Source organism: Tetrahymena thermophila (genome assembly GCF_000189635.1).
Source record: "Tetrahymena thermophila SB210 genomic scaffold scf_8254516, whole genome shotgun sequence".
NCBI classification, from domain to species: domain Eukaryota; phylum Ciliophora; class Oligohymenophorea; order Hymenostomatida; family Tetrahymenidae; genus Tetrahymena; species Tetrahymena thermophila.
In genome coordinates this window covers 30,995-49,415 of record NW_002476291.1, presented here as the reverse complement: position 1 = coordinate 49,415, position 18,421 = coordinate 30,995, and the positions used below count along the sequence as shown (strand labels likewise).

Below are 18,421 nucleotides of genomic sequence, written 5' to 3'. Positions count from 1 at the left end.
GTAAAATTAAATATTTTAACCTAGACTAAAATGATATATACAGGCTAGATTTCCTAAGCGATTTAAAAGGCATTGGGAGAATAAAGTGAATGCTGATAAATTGATATCTACTTAATAATATTTTAGATATTATTTCTATTAATATATATTATTATATAAAATAGTATTAAACTTATAAATTAAATAATATTCAAATATTTCTTTTTTTAAATATAATTAAAATTATTTCCATCATTTTTTTCAAATAAATCAAATAAAATTTTTCTTTTATCAAAATTTAATTTTGATAGTAAAAAAGCTATTATTGCTCTTATGGAATATATTTTTATAATTTATAACAGATATTTTATAATAATTTTATAAGTTAAACTAAATATTAATATATTCTAAATAAGATGGCTAAGAAAAAATTGTCAAAGATCTTGTTTTTGATGAAGATTATCCTTACTATTCGAAACCAAAAATTTTTATTTGCGAGAATCGAGTTAAGAGGTAATACAGTAATCGAATATTAAAATTTATGAATTGGCTTTTTTATTATTTTATATAAAAAAGTTTGAAAGTTTATCCTTATGCGCTATTTTCACAATAAAAATTAGAAAGAAGAGTTTATAATAGTAAATCAATTTATTTTTTTAATATTATATATTTGGTAAGCAAACTGTCTATAATTGGAGATGAAATAAAATTCGTTGATAAATCAATCACTCATAAAAATGAAGATTGAATAATTATTTTTAGTTAAGTTTTACGCATTTATAAAAAGAGACATGAGAGATATTTAAAAGTTATAAAATATTTTGTTTATTTGTTTAGGATTTTAAAAAGATGTTACATGAATTTATCTTAATCTATTAAACATATTTAAAAAGGACTTATTTATATGTTAATTGAATATAATTAAAAAATTAATAATCTAATTAGTTTATGGTAAATTTTAGCTAATAATTGCTGATATATTTACATTAGTATCTCTGGTCAGATAGATCCTTTTGTATTTATATTGCAGACCCTTTTAATAAAATTAATTATCAAATAATTTTAGATTTTAATATCTGGTTAGAAAAAAATTGATTAACTAAAATTTGATTTTTTTATTTAGATAACATCTATACTTTAATATTGGTTATGCACAAATGCGCTTTTATCAATTTTAAAAAATCTATATCTCCTCAACTAACTAACTAATTTATAATTTTATTAACTGATAAGTGAAATTTATAATAAATCGCTTTCAATTTGCATTTTTAAATATTTCAAATAATAAAATTCATGGATGGTTAATTGAACCAACGTTACTTTCATATTAATTTCTTTTATTTAATTATCAAAATTATTGATTTCAATGCATTAAAAAACAAAAGCATATCTATCTTATCAATTAATTAATTTTTTTGATATAAAATCAAAACAAACTCCTATCTTAGCTTAATAGAAAAAATGTTAAATTATTACTTTGACTTTATTTGAGTAGATTAGGTATTTTTTTAAGATTTAAGGTAAAAATACTTGATAGCAAACAAACTCTTTGAATAAACTTTATAGCTTTAAGTAAGACATATTTATAAAGTTAAATGTCTATTTTTTAATTAAATATTAGTAAAAGAATTATCATTATATAAAAATATCAATAGCTACCAATTTCTGACTAATTCTTAATTACTTTAATAATAACCTCTAGTTCATTTCATTCAATTTAGATTGTAAAAGATTTAATACTTGAAACAAAAACTTCTAAATATTAATTCTATCTCTCGTTGCCTATTCTTTGTAATCATCGTTTTTATTAAGTATTTACCTTTTCTTTACACAATAATTTTTTATATATAAGTAAGTGCTCATCCTAAATAGGAAGATAATTAATTAATTTTAAATAAAATAAATCAATTAAAATAAAAAACTTGAGCACAATGAAAACTGCTTTAATACTAATTTCTATAATTTCCTTAGTGAGCATTTTAACTGTTAACTCATTAAATAAATATTAAAATCTAAGATCTTCTGATGATATTACTTGTTTAAGCTCTACTCTGGATATGGGCAACTTATACATAACTGTAACTAATGCATGCCAAAAAAATGTGACTTTTAAATTCTCAGTTTCTGCTTCAGACTAAAATGAAACTAAAAAATTAGATTTTGAAACTATATGCCTAAAGCAAAAAGAAACATAAAGATTCGAGCTAGATTTCCCAAGGAGCTACACTACTTTCACTCAAAGTGTTAAAGAATAAAATGATTGTTGATTAATTGATTTCGACTTAATAATATCTTTGTTGCATATTATTCATATCAATATATATTATATATAAAAAGTATTAAAAATATAAATTTTTTTAAATTTAATTAAAAAGTTTTCCACCATTTTTTTCAAATAAATCAATTAATATTTTTGTTTGATCAAAATTTTTATTTAATATTATGAAAATTAAAATTACTCTTCTGGATTCTGTCTTTATAAATTTTCAAATGATATATCATATCAAGACATATTCTAATAAATTTGTAAGTTTTAATTAAATATATCAGTAAAGAGTAACTTTATCAATAGACATATGAAGCTCTCACAGTAAGAAAACATTACCTATTTATTTTTGGATAATTATACTTTAATTACTTTATATTTACCTTCTTTAGTTTTTAGCTTTTGTTAATTATTCATTATGTTAATTTATTAAATTAGATAAAAGAGAAATTTTGAGATAGTGTAAATATGATCAAATTTTTAAAAATTAAATGAGTTATTTGTATTTATTTATTAAGCATTAAAAAAATAATAATAACAAAACACATAAAATATACTAATCTGTAGGAATTAGTTGTATGAAAAGAAAACTGAAAGCATTTTAAAGAAGTCAAGTCTATGAAATCTGCATGGTGGAGTGATTTTTTGAAATTGCATTAGCTGGCATTAAAATTGAGTTCATATAGGTAGGTGGGTAAATTGAATTCTTTTTCAAACTAAAATATTTTTTTCAAAAATTCAATATTTGAAAGAATATAAGTTTTTTACAAAATTTTAAAGGGAAACAAACCTCCCTTTTCAAATTAACCTCAAAAATAATTTTTATTTTTGATCTATCAAATAAAAAAACCAAGCTTCCTTTTTTATTTTTTTGATTAATAAAACAAACAAACAGTTCCAGAATATTTTTAATCAATTAAATGTTTTTATTTTTTCATTTAATATCCTAAAGTATTTAATGGCTGGGCTTGTAAAAAATGTAGAAGATTTAAGTTTATAAGATACATTTAATTTTATAAAAAATTGTTAATATAAGTAGTAAATTTTAAAAATTGTTAATATACTATTCGTTTCTTTTGTATAATAATTAAAAAATATACAAGTCTTTTTAAAATTATTAACTTAAAATTATATTATTTTAGATATTTTTGTATTACTTACTTTTTAATAAATATGACTCTTAATTTTCCTTTTTCAAGCATAAATAATATATTATTGTATTAATTTATTAAAAGTTAACAACCTAAAATATTATTTTTGGATTTTAACAATTATATATATTTTTCCTCTCTCATCTCACCAAAAGTTAAGATTTTATAAGAAACAGGAGTTGAAAGAAAATAAATGTCAACTTTATCTTTAACTAAATTAGGAGCTTAATTAGTTCCTTAACAACATTAATTTTATTATTTAGATTATATTATCAACTTAATTGTATGTATCAGAAGAAAGTAAGAAAAAAGAAGGAAAGCTTCAAAAAAAAATTTTGCAGCTGATAAAAGACAATTTAATCATGGAAATGAATATCAATAAATATTAGAAATAAATATATTAATTAAGATATCTCAAAGAAGGTAATTAATAAATAAATAAATAAAAAGATACACTTAATTTGAAGGTTTTAAATTAATTAAATATTTTTATATAAAAAAGTTTAAAAGTTCATCCTTATGCCTTATTTATTTTCACAATAAAAATTAGAAAGAAGAGTTTATAATAAATAGTAAGTCAATTTATTTTTTTAATATTATTTATTTGGTATGCAAACAAACTATCTATATCAAAGAAGAAATAAAATTCGCTTATTAATTGATATCTTATAAAAACAGAAGATTCTATATTTTGTTAAGTTTTATGCATTTATAAAAAGAGACATGAGAGATATTTATAAGTTATAAAATATTTTGTTTATTTGTGTAGGATTTTTAAAAGATTTCACACGAATTTATTTTAATTCATTAAACATTTTTAAAAAGGACTTATTTAGGTGCTCATCGAATATAATTAAAAATCTAATTAGTTTGTGGTAATTTTAAGCTTATAATTTCTGATATAGTTACATTAATACCTCTGGTCAGACAGATACTTTTGTATTTATATTGTAGACAATTTTAATAATAATTATTATCAAATAACTTTAGACTTTAATATCTGGTAAGAAAAAATTGATTAACTAAAATTTAATTTTTCTATACAGATAATTTCTATATATACTTTAATATTTATTATTCAAATATGAGCTTTTATCAATTAAAAAAAAATCAATATCTCCTCAACTAACTAACTAACTAATTTTATTAAGTATAAAATTTATAATAAATAGTTAAAAATTTGTGTTTTGAGATATTTCAAATAATAAAATTAAAGGATGGTTAGTTAATTGAATCAACTTTATTTTCATATTAATTTTTTTAATTATCAAAATGTTTGATTTCTATGCATTAAAAAGCAAAAGTAAAACTATACTTTCCTTTCAATTAATTGTTTTGATATAAAATCAAAACAAATTCCTCGCTTAGCTTATTAGAAACAAATGTAGAATTATTACTTTGACTTCATTTGGGTAGATTAGATATTTTATTATGATTTAGGGTAAAAAACTTAATAGTTTGTTCATATAATTTTTACTAAAGAGGTAAAATGTAAGAAAATTAATTATTTTGACTTATTCTGATAAGAAAAAAGAAGATTTAATTATTCTTAAACTAATCAGAAATGTTTTGTAAATGTTTTTGATCAGATAGTTATTAATTTAATTTTCCTCATCAAATAAGTAATAGCACCTGATAAGAAATAAAATCTTAATAATTTTTATAACCTCTCAAATAGTTAGTTTTTAGGCTCTATATTAGTTAATAAAAATGCAATTGTATCCATTTTAAATGAAACTATTATGATATGATAACTTTTTTTTAAAGTTCATGTGATTTTTAATAAAGAGATACAAAGTAAAAGTATTATTTTGACATATTTCTGTAGAAAAAAGAAGGCACAATTAATATCCATGTGATTAGAAATATATTGCTAATTTAAGAAATATTTTGTTTTTTGATCAGATAGTTATTAATTAATTAATTTTCCTCATCAAATTTGTAATAGCACCTGATAAGATATAAAATCTTAATAATTTTTATAACCTCTCAAATAGTTAGTTTTAAGGCTCTATATTAGTTAATAAAAATGCAATTGTATCCATTTTAAATGAAACTATTATGATATGATAACTTTTTTTTTAAGTTCATGTGATTTTTAATAAAGAGATAGAAAGTAAAAATATTATTTTGACATATTTATAAATAAAAAAGAAGGCATAATTAATCTCCATGTGATAAGAAATATATTGCTAATATAAGAAATACATTTTTTATATCAGAAATAAAATATAATTAACTTTGCTTAAATATAAAATATTGTAATTACTAAAAAATAAATCTTTTACTATTGAACATAGATTTTTAATTTTGATTTTGTCTTTATTCAATAGTAATAGATATTATTTAAATATTTTAAGTGTTCATAAAAATACAATAATTAATTTATATTCAAATCAAATAGAAACTAAAAAAAAGATTTAAAAAAATGAAACTTGCTTTGGTAATTATTTCCTTAATATCTCTGTTAAGTATTTTCACTCTTAGTACATTGAAAAATAATGTGAGCCTAAGATCTGCTGCTGATGATGATGAATGCTTCTAATCTACTTTAAATTTGGACACAAACAAATTATGGATAAGAAATGTTTGTAAAAAAAATATGGCTTTTAAATTCTAATTCAAATCTACTTAATATGAAAAAAAACCTGAAACCTTTGATTTTGACACAGATTGCCTTTTGCCATAGCATACTTAATAATTTGAATTAGATTTAGCAGATAGTGAATTCGGTGTTTATTAAACATCTCTTATTTAATAAACTAAATGCTGAGAAAATCAGCTTAAGCTTAAAAATACAATAAATATATAAATATAAATAAGTATTTTCTTTTATTTTTTATAGAAATGTCTTAGATATTTAAATTTAAAATACTTATCATTAATATTTTATTTAATTGAATAAATTCTTTGCTTTTTATTTTATTAAACAAACCTTGAATTTCATTTTATCAAATTTTATTAATGATAATAATTACTTAGAAGCCTAAATTAAAATTATAATTCTAATTATTTATTATAAATTTTTCTATTGCATTTTATTCTAATAAATTTTATATAAATAAATAAATACCTTAATTGATTTTATAAAAAATATAATTTTTCAACTTACTTCTTCACCAATCTTAAGAGAATTTAGGGTAAAAATTAAAAACAATCCAATTATTTTTATATTTTGTTTTTAATCACAATTTCTTGCTATTAAATAAAACATAATTTTTTTGACTTTTTTGCAAATAAAATGAGTAATTTAATCATAATTGTTTTAATTAAGATTTTGTTTTAATTAATCTGAGATTAATAATTTGAATACAAATAAAAGAAAAAGAAAAATGCTATAATAGAAATATAAATTTACTAATTTAGAAAATGTAATTTGATTTGATACAAATCTAATATTAAAATGTTTTTTATTTCAAAAAAAGTTTACAAACTTTGAAAATTAGGCCTTATCAATTTTTTAAATTGACTTAAAGTAAAATAATAAATAGTTATCATAGATTGATTATTTAATCAAATTATTACAAAATAATTATTTAAAATTTGAAATAAATAAATAATCAATTTTTTTGAGGAAAATATTAATAAAAATCTGATTTAAAACGCCTTGATAAAAAATTAAAATTATTTAAATACTATCTATTTGTTGATTGTATTTAAAGATAGAAATATTTTATTTTTTAAAAATAATAAATTATTTATTCAAATTAGTCTTTAATGCATTTTAAATTAATTTTTTCTTATTTAAAAATATTTGTATTAAATTATTAATATAAAAGGGCATAAACAATTGGTAATGATGGGTTTTGAAATTTAGGTCATAAATTAGCATAATTCACTAACCTTGAAATATTAAAGATTGAATTATAGTAAAAAATTATTTTTAATTGTTTAACTTTTTTATTAAAATAGAAAAAATTAAATTATTAATTTTATATTTTAATTTAATACTAATATTTTAATAATAATTAATATATTATTTATAAATTAAAGATTTACTGATATAAGAAAAGAAGGATTATAACAATTATGTTCTGCTTTAAAATTTTGCTCTCTTTTACATACTTTGAATCTTAACATGCAGTATAATTTATTTTTATCCACTTTTTTATTGTTAATATAGTATCATGAAATTAAATATTTTCTATTATTTGTCTTTATGTATGGAAGGGTAGAGAGGAAAAGGGAATTAATGTAGGAAAATAAAATATTTTAAATATGCAATAAATAAATATGAAAACTATTTTATGAAAAATTTCATATTTAACCCCCCTTTTTATATATTTTTATTCCTTGCTTTTTTACAAGTAGAAGAAAATAATTAATTTTTATATAAATTAATTAGAGAAACTGAAATTTATAGTGAAGATATTCTTGAATTAACATCTATTCTTAAGGATAACAAATCTTTGAAAACTTTGAAATTAAATTTAGAGTAAAATAATTTAATTATTTATTTATTTTGTTTTTTTTTAAATTTAAAATTTTTATAATTCTTTCAATTTAATTTATTTAAACTTAATTTTTATTAATTGACTTTTAATTTAAATAAATGTTTATTTTCTTTGACTTCTATATCAAATCTACAAATTATTTTTATTAATTAATATCGATTATAATATTAAAATAGTCATACAAAAATTGGAGTATTGGGTGCTCTACATTTGAGTTCTATACTCACAAATTGTGATAATCTAACTAATTTAAAATTAACACTTAGGTAGATAATTTATAATGCTATTTTACTATCTCAATAATAATTATTAATTTTTTCTTAATAAAGTTAAATAGGAGATGAAGGTGCAAAATATTTGGGATTAGGATTAGCAAGCTGTAAAAATCTTCAAGTTTTGAAATTATTGTTAAGGTTAAATTATATTATTTGTTTAATATTATTGCTTATTTTATTTTTTTATTTATTGTATAAATTCCTCATTTCGGATTGATTATATATTTTAAAAAAACAAAATATTTTTGAAATTCTCAATAAAAATTTAAAAAAAAATCAATATATTTTTAAAGTTCAAATGAGATTAGTGATAACGGTATATAAACCTTAAGTTCAAGCTTAGAATCTTGTAAAAATCTATAGTCTTTAAAACTCATACTTATGTAAGAAATTATTTAATTTTTTAATATTTATTTAACCAATATCTCATAAAATTAAAAAATTAATTACATAAAGGAGGAATAAAATTGAATAAAAAGGAGCATAAAGTTTAGCTACTGCTTTAGCAAATTTAACCAATATCTCTGAGTTGAAAATTAGCCTACGGTAAAAATTACATTTGCTTTTTATTATTTATTGAGAAATTAACTACTCTAAAAATTGGCGATTATTTATAGAGCCAATGAAATAGGTGCTTAGGGAGCTTCAGCTTTAGGACTTGCTTTTTCATCTTGCAGGAATATTAGTATTTTAGAATTGTTTCTTTAGTAAAATAATTAGAATTTAATTTTATTTTTTGAATTTAAATTTATTTAAATGATTAAATATATAAATAATATCAGTTTTTTTCTTAATTTTTTAGTTTTAATTTTTAATTTTATTTAATTCTTTATTTTAAATGCTTTTCTAAAAAAATAAAAAATAATTAATTTTTTCTTAAAATATGTAAAGCTACAACAAAATTGGTCCAAAAGGAACATAAGACTTATGCTCTAATTGGCCAAATTGTAAATTTCTTTCAGATTTAACACTATAAATGGAGTAAAATATTTAATTAATTATTTATTTATTATTTTTCTAACTGTTAAAAAAAAGTATATCATTCTCTAAAAATTATCAGAAAATAAATTTATCCAGCTTTTAATTTAAATAATAAAATAATAATGAATGATTATTAAATAATTAAATTAGTTCTAATGAAATTGGTGATGATGGTGCATATAGTTTAGGTCAAGCTATATCAAAGTGCTCCATGGTTTAAAATTTGAAACTCATGCTAGAGTAAAAATATTTTCTAACAATTTATTTTTGATCAGTTTATTATATAAATTTATTACTAATTTTAGTAAATAAAGATTAAAATTTAACATAACTATTTCATTAAATTTAAAAAATGTATCATTTTTTCATTTTTAAGAATTTATTAAATTTTTGAAAGCAATAAAGAAATCAACAAAAATATAAAATACTAAAATAATAATTCAAAAAAAAAAAAACGTAATCTTTCTAAAAAATAAGGTGTAATCGTATTAAAGAAAAGGGTGCAATAGGTTTAGGCTAAATCTTCGAAAATCTAACTAATCTCAAAAATTATGTGCTTAATCTTAGGTAAAATAATATTCTATTATTTTATACAAGCTTTTGGATAAATATATACATTTTTTTATTAAAAAATATATTTCTTTTTTTATTTAGTATGATAATTTATTTTATATCAAAAGGATTAACCATCTAAACGCCTAAGGTTTTTCAAATTTAGTTACTCCTTTATTCAAATGCAAAAGTATTTAGAATTTAAATATGAACTTAAAGTAAAAAATATAAGAAAAATAATTCAAATTTTAATTCATTTACTATTTTTTTCATAAAGATCGAATCCTATAGATTATTTAGATACATAGATTTTTTGTCCTTCTCTAGTAAATTGCTCCAATCTAACAACATTTACTTTGAAATTGACGTAAATAAATTTTATTAATATTATTCATAGTTTTAAAAATAATCTAAACAATAAAAACAACTTTATTTTTTGAAATTAAATCTTCAATCCTTAATGTTTTATTTAACTAACACCAAAATATTTTATTTGATCTAAATATCTATTAAATAAATCTTATAATACCTCATATTTTCAGTCTAAATTTATATAAAAAAATGATGAGTGAGAATTAAATGTACTAGAAAATCTTAGCTAGAGGCTTTAAAATAAATAAGCCTTAATTAATAAGGATTGACGGTTTTAATTTTTATTAGTATGAGCAATCAAAATTATTTAAGAGTTTTTCTTTTTAATTTCAATTTAAATACTTTTATTTATATAAGTCCTTATGATTAAGGTGTAACTTTAGGTTCTATTATGATTTAGAATATTGTAAATCTTTAAAACTTGAAACTCTAGCTTCGGTATACAAAATTAATTTTTCTCTTTTTAATTATATTGATTAATATAAAAAAGCAAAGGCAGTTTTGTAGGTATAGGTGTTATGCACTTAGGCTAAAACATAGGAAATTGTGATAATCTTTTAAATTTCTAAGTCGATTTTTCGTAAAAAATTCATATTTTTAATTTTAAAACCTTAACTTAAATAGTTTAAATTTAATAAATAAATGTTTTAAGTTATTATTTATTATTGTATTTTTAATAATATATTTAAAAATTTAAAGTTAGAATAAAATTGATAATGATGGTGCTAAAGGTTTATGCTCTGGTTTATCAAAATGCAAAGTCCTTTAAAATGTGAAAATTGATTTCTAGTAAAAATATAAACTAATTTTAATTTATTTTTCTATCATTAATTTTATTAAAAATTTGTCTAAGATAAAAGTATAATAAAGTTAAAAATAAAGATCTAATTTTATGTCTGTCTATCAAACAAATTAATTTGATTCTTAAAAAATATTATTATAATTTCATTCAATCTATTTTTAAAAATGAATGAAATTATAAATATAAAAAAGATTAACATACATTTTAGTTTAATTCAGATAATTTTATAAAATTTAAATTGAAATTATAAAATAAAAACGCTTATTTTACATAAAATTCATTAATAAATTTATATTAACTTTAACATATTTATAAAATTTTAAGTAATAATTAAATTGGTGATGAAGGTTTTTCAGGCATAATTTTCGAACTAGCAAATTGCAAAAATCTCTAAAATCTTAATCTAAAATTTTCGTAAATATATTATTTATTTTCATACATTAATTTATTACCAAATTAATCTATTATAATCAAAAAATTTATTTCATGCTAGTGTATTTTTAAAATTTTATTTTGTTAATTAAAAAGAAATAACAATATTACAGAAAAAGGCCCATAAAACTTAGGAAAGATTTTCTAAAATTACTAAAATCTTTTATCCTTAAAGCTTAATTTGAAGTAAATAATTTACAATTTTGTTTTTTATTGTTAATTTTTAAAATTTTGATAGAAGAGGAGGATAAGATAAAAATGATAAATATATTTCTTAAAAATAAATATTGAATAAATCAATTTATTTACTATATATTCTCCTTTATATGATTTTTAAAAAATGCTATTTATTTTTATTGTTTTAATACCTTAAAAATTTATGAATAATTTGCAAAAAAAAAGTGAAAATTTTTTTTAAAAAGAAAATTTACAAATGATAATATTTAGCCATTTTAATTCAATGATTTTTATTATTTATTGAACTTTCTAAGTAAATTAAAATTCAAACTTATTTATTTAAGTTTCATATTATAATCTATAAATATAAAACTAAAAACTCAATAAAAGTTAATCAAAATCTATATATTTCTTTAAGTCCAAAATTTCATAAAAATAATAAATTGATTACCAAAAATAAATATATTATTTTCGATTACCTCCAAATTACTTTTTAATATATTTTAAATATAATTTAAAAAGTTTTAACTAAATTGGAGATAGTGGTGCATCAGCAATTTTATTAGCATTAACAGCTGGTTGTAAACTCTTTGCATTACACCTAGATTTATTGTATAAAAAATTTATTTTAAAAAAAATTATCCAATACATATTATTATTTTAACAAAATCTACTTTTTTTAATATTTAGTATTATTAAACTGAAAAAAAAATTCAAATAATCACATCAAAAATATTAAAAATAGTTAATGTTAAATAAAAGATCCTTAGCTTTCTTAATTCGGCTTTTTATTAAAGAAAAATAATAAAATTAAACATTTAGCACTTAATTTTAGGTAAAATGAAATTGATTAATTTATTAAATGACATTAAAAATTTTATATTAATAATTTACATTTAAGGATTAAAATTGATGCATAAATTATAAAGTAAAATATATTAAAAGTAGGAATGAAATCAAATGTTAGGATGTGATAGACTTCTTTTCTAGTATAGAAAACTACAGTCTATTTAGTTTAGCTTTCTTTGATTTGTAATATTTTTTTTTCTAACAATCCTTTTTAGACTAAATTATAAATGCTATGCAATTAAAATTATGCTTTCATTTATTTCAGGTGTAAAAAGAAGCTATTTAATTTAAATTTACTATGAAACTTTAAAATCAAATTCTAATTAAAAATTATTCTTAAAAAAGTATATAATATTTTTAAAATAATAAATTTTATTTATTTAATATTAATAGCTATTCAATACTTTAGAAGCCAGAGAAACTAAAATTAATTTAAAAGCTTCTCAAAATAAAGAAATTAGCAAAATATAGTTTACAATTTTGATATTATTATTGTGTAAATTATTTATGTTTCATAAAATGTTATTTAAATATTTTTAAAATTTAAATTAAATATCAGTCTAATTCTTTTATTTTTTGTTAATGATTAAAAATAAAAAAAACTTTAATAATTTATTCATGGTTTTACATTAAATAAATAGCTTATACTAAATTTGTTTAAAAAAATATTTACAAAGAAAAATACTTTAAATCCTCATTAATTAAGTAAGCTTAATTAAGATAGAATTTTATTTTCAAATAATTTTTATAAAACAAAAATGTAATAAAATTTAAAAGTTTTATATAAAGTAAAAATTTTAAAATTTAATTATATTATTTTAAATTTTATACAAATTAAATAAGTAATTATGAAATTAAAAAAATAAATTTATTTAATATCAAATTAATTTCTATTAAAAAAATAAATCTGCAATTAGAAATAATAATGTAATAAAACATATATTTTTATTTTCTATTATTCAAATACTTTATATTTATTTATTCATCCTTTTTCACCACTTTTCTGTCTATTACTTTGATAAATTTGTTTGAAAGAAAACTAATTTTTTTAATTTAAGACATTTGCTTTAAATTTTCAATTATTCTGATTGGTTCATATAGCCTAAACTTTTATTATCAATTAGAATAAATTACCAAAAACAATTAATTAGAATAAAATTTTTAAACTAAAATTATATTTAAAAATTATAAATAAAAAATATTTACAGAATGACAAAGAAAAAGAAAAATAAATCAAATAAAAAGCTAATAAACAAATTAAAAGAATTAATTATATTGTTTTAAATTCATTTTTAAAGCTAAAAATATAGCAAACCAAAGCAAATAAACTGTTTTTACCTTAAATAAAGTGTCAAATTTGACAGATTAGTGCAATTTGCTAAACCTGAACTTTAGCCTGATGTACCAATTACACCAGTTTTATTGCAACTTTTTAAATGTTTAAGAAATAATTTAATTAACTAGTTAGTGAGAAGGAAAAAAAGAATGAAAAATATGAAATAGCAAGAAATTAATTAATAAATAATAAAAGCAAAAGTTGAAAATGAATACATGATTTAAATTAACAAACAATAAAGAAATAAATAAATAGAAAAAACAAAAGGAAAATAAAAAAGAAAAATAAATCAAATAAAAAGCTAATAAATTAATTAAAAGAGTCAATTAAATTGTTTTAAAATTCATTTTTATATTATCACAATCCAAAACAAAACAAATAATATGTTTTTACCTTAGATCAAGTATCAAATTTTAGAGATTAGTGCACTTTCCTAAATCAGAACCTAATTTTGATGCACCGATTTCTCCAATTTAATTACCCCTTTTTAAATAGTAAAGACATAATATATAGTTAATAAGCGAATTAGAATGAAAGAGTATGAAATATTAAGAAATTAATTCATTAACAATAATAATAGCAAAAGTTGAAAATGAAAAAATAAATGAGTTAAATTAGCAAACAAGCAAAAAATAAATAAATAAAAAAGAATGAAACACAAGTAGAATAAAAAAAAGAAAAATAAATCAAATAAAAACTAATAAATAAATAAATTAAAAGAGTTTGTTATGTTTTAAATTCATTTTTATTTTCAAAAATATCACTATCACTATTGAAAAAAAACAAACAAATAAACTGTTTTTACTAGAGATGAAGTATCAAACTTGAAAGATTAGTGAGATTTCCCAAACCAGAACCTAAACCTGAAGCTCCTTCATCACCAATTTTATTTCCCCTTTTTAAATTTCGAAAAAAATATAAAGAGCTAATTTAGTTAGAAGGAAAAAATTAAGATAAAATATGAAAAAGAAAATTGAAAATGAAAAAATGAGTTAAATTAGTAAACAAATAAAGAAACACAAGTAAAATAAATCAAAAATAAAAACTAATAAATAAATAAATAAATTAATTAAAAGAGTTAGTTTAGTTTGTTTTAAATTCATTTTTATATTCAAAACTATCACATTCCAAAATAATAAACTTTTTTACCTTAAATCAAGTGTCAAATTTGAGAGATTATTGCAATTTACTAAATCTGAACCTAAGCTTGATGCACATTCATTGCTAATTTTACTGAAACTTTTTAATTATTGAAGAAATAATATATTTTATAAGTTATTTTAAAAGGAAAAAATGAAGAAATAATATGAAATAGTAAAAAGTTAATTAATAAATAATAAAGCAAAAGTTAAAAATTAAAAATTAAAATTAATAAATAAATAAATAACAAACAGAATAAAAAAAGAAAAATAAATCAAATAAAAAACAAATAAATAAATAAATTAAAAGATTTATTTATTTTGTTTTAAATTCATTTTAATTTCAAAAATATCTCAATCCAAAACAAATAAACTGTTTTTACTTAAGATAAAGTTTCAAATTTGAGATATTATTGCACATTACTAAACCAGAACTTAAGCCTAATACACCAATTTTATTCCACCTTTTTAAATATTGAAGAAAAAATATATAGGTAAACCAAAAAATGAGTTTAATTAAAAAACAAAGAAATAAATAAATAAATAAATAAAGAAAAATAAATCAAATAAAAAGCTAATTAATAAATTAAAAGAGTTGATAATTTTGTTTTAAATTCTTTTATATATTCAAATATATCACAAACCAAAACAAATAAACAGTTTTTACCCTAAATCAAGTGCCAAATTTGAGAGATTAGTGCTATTTACTAAACAAAAATATAAGCGTTATGCGCCTACTTCATCAATTTTATTTTGGCTTTTTAAATATTGAAAAAAAAATGTATAATTAATTTGTTAATTAGTTAAGAGAAAAAAGTTAAGAAAAAAGATGAAATAATAAGAATGAATTAATTAATTAAAAATAAAAGCAAAATTTGAAAATGAAAAAATGAATTAAATTAACAAAATAACTAAATAAACACAAGAAGAATAAAAAATAAAGAAAAATAATTTAATAAAAATTAATAAATAAATTAAAAGAGTTATTTAAATTGTTTTAAATTCATTTTTGTATTTAAAAATTATACTATCTAAAACAAATAAACTGTTTTTACCCTAGATCAAGTGTCAAATTTGAAAGATTAGTGCACTTTCCTAAACCAGAACTTAAGCCAAATGCACCTCCATTACCAATATAATTCTTACTTTTTAAATATTGAAGAAATAACATATAGTTAATTTATTAGTTAGAAGGAAAAAATGAAAAAAAAATTTGAAATAATAAAAAATGAATTAGTTGGTAATAAAATCAAAAGTTGAAAAATTTAAATATGGATAAATTAACAAAAAAAGAAATAAATAAATAAATAAAAACTCAAACAGAATAAAAAAAAAAAGAAAAATAAATATATAAAAAGTTATTCAGTAAATTAATTAAAAGAGTTATTTAGTTATTATGTTTTAAATTCATTTTTATATTCAAAAATATCACAATGCAAAACAAATAAATTATTTTTACCTTAGATTAAGTGTAAAATTTGAGATATTAGTGCACTTTCCTAAACCAAAACCTAAGCCTTATGCGCCAGTACTATATATATTATTCTATCTTTTTAAATATTGAGAAAAAATATTTAGTTATTAGTTATTTAGAAGGAAAATATGCAGAAAAATATTAATTAATAAGAAATGAACTATTAATTGATAATAAAAGAAAAAATCTAAATAAAAGAATGAGTTAAATTAACAAAAAAACAAAGAAAGAAAGAAAGAAAGAAATAACACAAGGAGAATACAAAAATATCACTATCAAATAAAAAGCTACTAATAAATTAATTAAAAAATTAGTTTGTTTTTGTGTTTTAAATTAATATTTATATTGAAAAATATCACAATCCAAAACAAATAAACTGTTTTTACCTTAGATAAAGTGCCAAATTTGAGAGATTAGTGCAATTTTCTAAGACGGAACCTAAATTTGATGCTCCTGCGTCAGCAATTTTATTATCACTTTTTAAATATTGAAGAAAAAATATATAATTAATAAGATACTTAGTTAGAAGAAAAAAATGAAGACAAAATATTAATTAATATGAAATGAATTAATAAATTAATAATAAAAGTAAAAGCTGAAAATGAAATAATAAGCTAAATTAACAAACAAACACAAAATTAAATAAATAGAAAAAATTAAGTAATAAAAAAATAAATTAAAAGTGTTAATTAAATTCTTTTAATTCATTTTTATACTCAAAAATATCACAAACCAAACAAATAAACTGTTTTTACCATAGATAAAGTGTCAAATTTGAGAGATTAATGCAATTTCTTAAACCAAAACCTAAACCTGATATACCTTCATCACCAATTTAATTTCCACTTTTTAAGTATTGAAGAAAAAAATATTAGTTAATTTGTTAGTTAGAAGGAAGAAATGTAGAAAAAATGTGAAGTAATATGAAATAAATAAAATAATAATAATAAAAGCGAAAGTTGAAAATGAAAATATGAGTTAAATTAACAAAAAAAAGAAAAATATATCAAATAAAAAGATAATAAGTAAGTAAGTAAATTAAAAGTGTTATTTATATTATTTTAAATTCAAATTTATATTCAAAAATATCAAAATCCAAAACAATTAAACTATTTTTACTTTAGATAAAGTGTCAAAATTGAGAGATTATAACAATTTCCTAAACCTAAACCTAAGCCTGAAGCACCAATTGCACCAATTTAATTTTAACTTTTTAAATATTAAAGAAAAAATATATTTAATTAGTTAGTTAAAAGGAAAAAATGAAGAAAAATATAAAATGAATTAATTAATTGATAAAAAAAGTAAAAGTTGAAAATAAAGAAATGAGTAATTTTAACAAAAGCAAAAAAAAACAACAAACAAACAAACTAACTAACACAAGTTAATAAAAAAAAATTAATCAAATTAAAAACCTAATAAATAAATAAATTAAAATAATTATTTATATTGCTATAAATTCATATTTATATTCTAAAATAAATTTCACAATTCAAAACAAATAAATTGTTTTTACGAAAGATTAAGTGTCAAATTTGAGAGATTAGTACAATATCCTAACCCAGCACCTAAGCTTAATGCACCAAATTAATCAATTTAATTAGACCTTTATAAATATTGAAGAAAACTTATAGATAATTAGTTTGTTAGAAGTAAAAATCAAAGAAAAATATAAAATATAAAAAAAATTTAGTTAAAATAATTAAAAAATATGTGTGTTTATAAAAGTGAAAAAAATAATATGATAATTTTAATAAGAAAAATAATATTTTGAATCATATGAAAATTAAATATAATACGATAGGATAAACCCAATGATGGGTGACTCAATCCCTATAAAATGTATATAAACATCTTTTTTTAATAGGATTTTATACGATTTAAATTAAAAATAAAATTATTAAATGATTTATAATTTTATAAGTATAATTTTAAAACCCTTTTTATAATAATAATATACCAATTTTTCAGATCAACATGGAGAATCTAAAACAATTAAAGTGGAGATTCTAATAACTTATTTTATTAATTAAAATAACTTAATAGTAAAAAAGTAAATATTTACTTTTTTTAGATTGTAAAAATATCTTTTCTCTTAAATAGTGTATTTTATTTACATAAATATTGAATACTAATTTATGGATATTTAATTAATTATAAGAATATTCATAAATTATTTAAA

General features: G+C 18.0%; 6 protein-coding genes across 6 annotated transcripts in view; 5 read left to right on the top strand and 1 right to left on the bottom strand. All coding sequences in view use genetic code 6, as the record gives it.

The window, feature by feature from the left end:
* Positions 1-34, top strand: part of TTHERM_001182040 (hypothetical protein) — a gene marked incomplete at both ends in the record, with an annotated part of 234 nt that extends 200 nt beyond the window's left edge. The window contains one exon of the mRNA XM_012799092.1: positions 1-34. This exon is cut by the window's left edge and continues 200 nt beyond it. Coding sequence (XP_012654546.1) covers positions 1-34 — 34 coding nt within the window.
* Positions 35-1,910: 1,876 nt separating this feature from the next.
* Positions 1,911-2,246, top strand: TTHERM_01182030 (transmembrane protein, putative; the record flags this gene model as incomplete). Its single annotated transcript, XM_001021831.1, has 1 exon — positions 1,911-2,246. One exon carries the CDS (start codon positions 1,911-1,913, stop codon positions 2,244-2,246), a length of 336 nt encoding a protein of 111 aa, XP_001021831.1.
* Positions 2,247-5,824: 3,578 nt separating this feature from the next.
* Positions 5,825-6,169, top strand: TTHERM_01182020 (transmembrane protein, putative; the record flags this gene model as incomplete). Its single annotated transcript, XM_001021830.1, has 1 exon — positions 5,825-6,169. One exon carries the CDS (start codon positions 5,825-5,827, stop codon positions 6,167-6,169), a length of 345 nt encoding a protein of 114 aa, XP_001021830.1.
* Positions 6,170-7,195: 1,026 nt separating this feature from the next.
* On the top strand, positions 7,196-12,145 carry TTHERM_01182010 (kinase domain protein; the record flags this gene model as incomplete). Its single annotated transcript, XM_001021829.3, has 20 exons — positions 7,196-7,265; positions 7,410-7,479; positions 7,742-7,831; positions 8,027-8,116; positions 8,180-8,263; positions 8,419-8,508; positions 8,582-8,671; positions 8,743-8,832; positions 9,017-9,106; positions 9,257-9,346; positions 9,584-9,673; positions 9,787-9,876; positions 9,936-10,025; positions 10,388-10,468; positions 10,521-10,610; positions 10,730-10,819; positions 11,157-11,246; positions 11,361-11,450; positions 11,964-12,022; positions 12,132-12,145. The coding sequence occupies 20 exons, from the start codon at positions 7,196-7,198 to the stop codon at positions 12,143-12,145; spliced, it is 1,638 nt and encodes a 545-aa protein (XP_001021829.3).
* A 1,137-nt stretch (positions 12,146-13,282) lies between these two features.
* Positions 13,283-15,936, bottom strand: TTHERM_001181997 (hypothetical protein; the record flags this gene model as incomplete). Its single annotated transcript, XM_012799091.1, has 8 exons — positions 13,283-13,397; positions 13,629-13,718; positions 14,020-14,109; positions 14,432-14,521; positions 14,776-14,865; positions 15,149-15,229; positions 15,433-15,522; positions 15,821-15,936. 8 exons carry the CDS (start codon positions 15,934-15,936, stop codon positions 13,283-13,285), a joined length of 762 nt encoding a protein of 253 aa, XP_012654545.1.
* Positions 15,937-16,036: 100 nt separating this feature from the next.
* On the top strand, positions 16,037-16,588 carry TTHERM_001181993 (hypothetical protein; the record flags this gene model as incomplete). Its single annotated transcript, XM_012799090.1, has 1 exon — positions 16,037-16,588. One exon carries the CDS (start codon positions 16,037-16,039, stop codon positions 16,586-16,588), a length of 552 nt encoding a protein of 183 aa, XP_012654544.1.
* Positions 16,589-18,421: the final 1,833 nt, after the last annotated feature.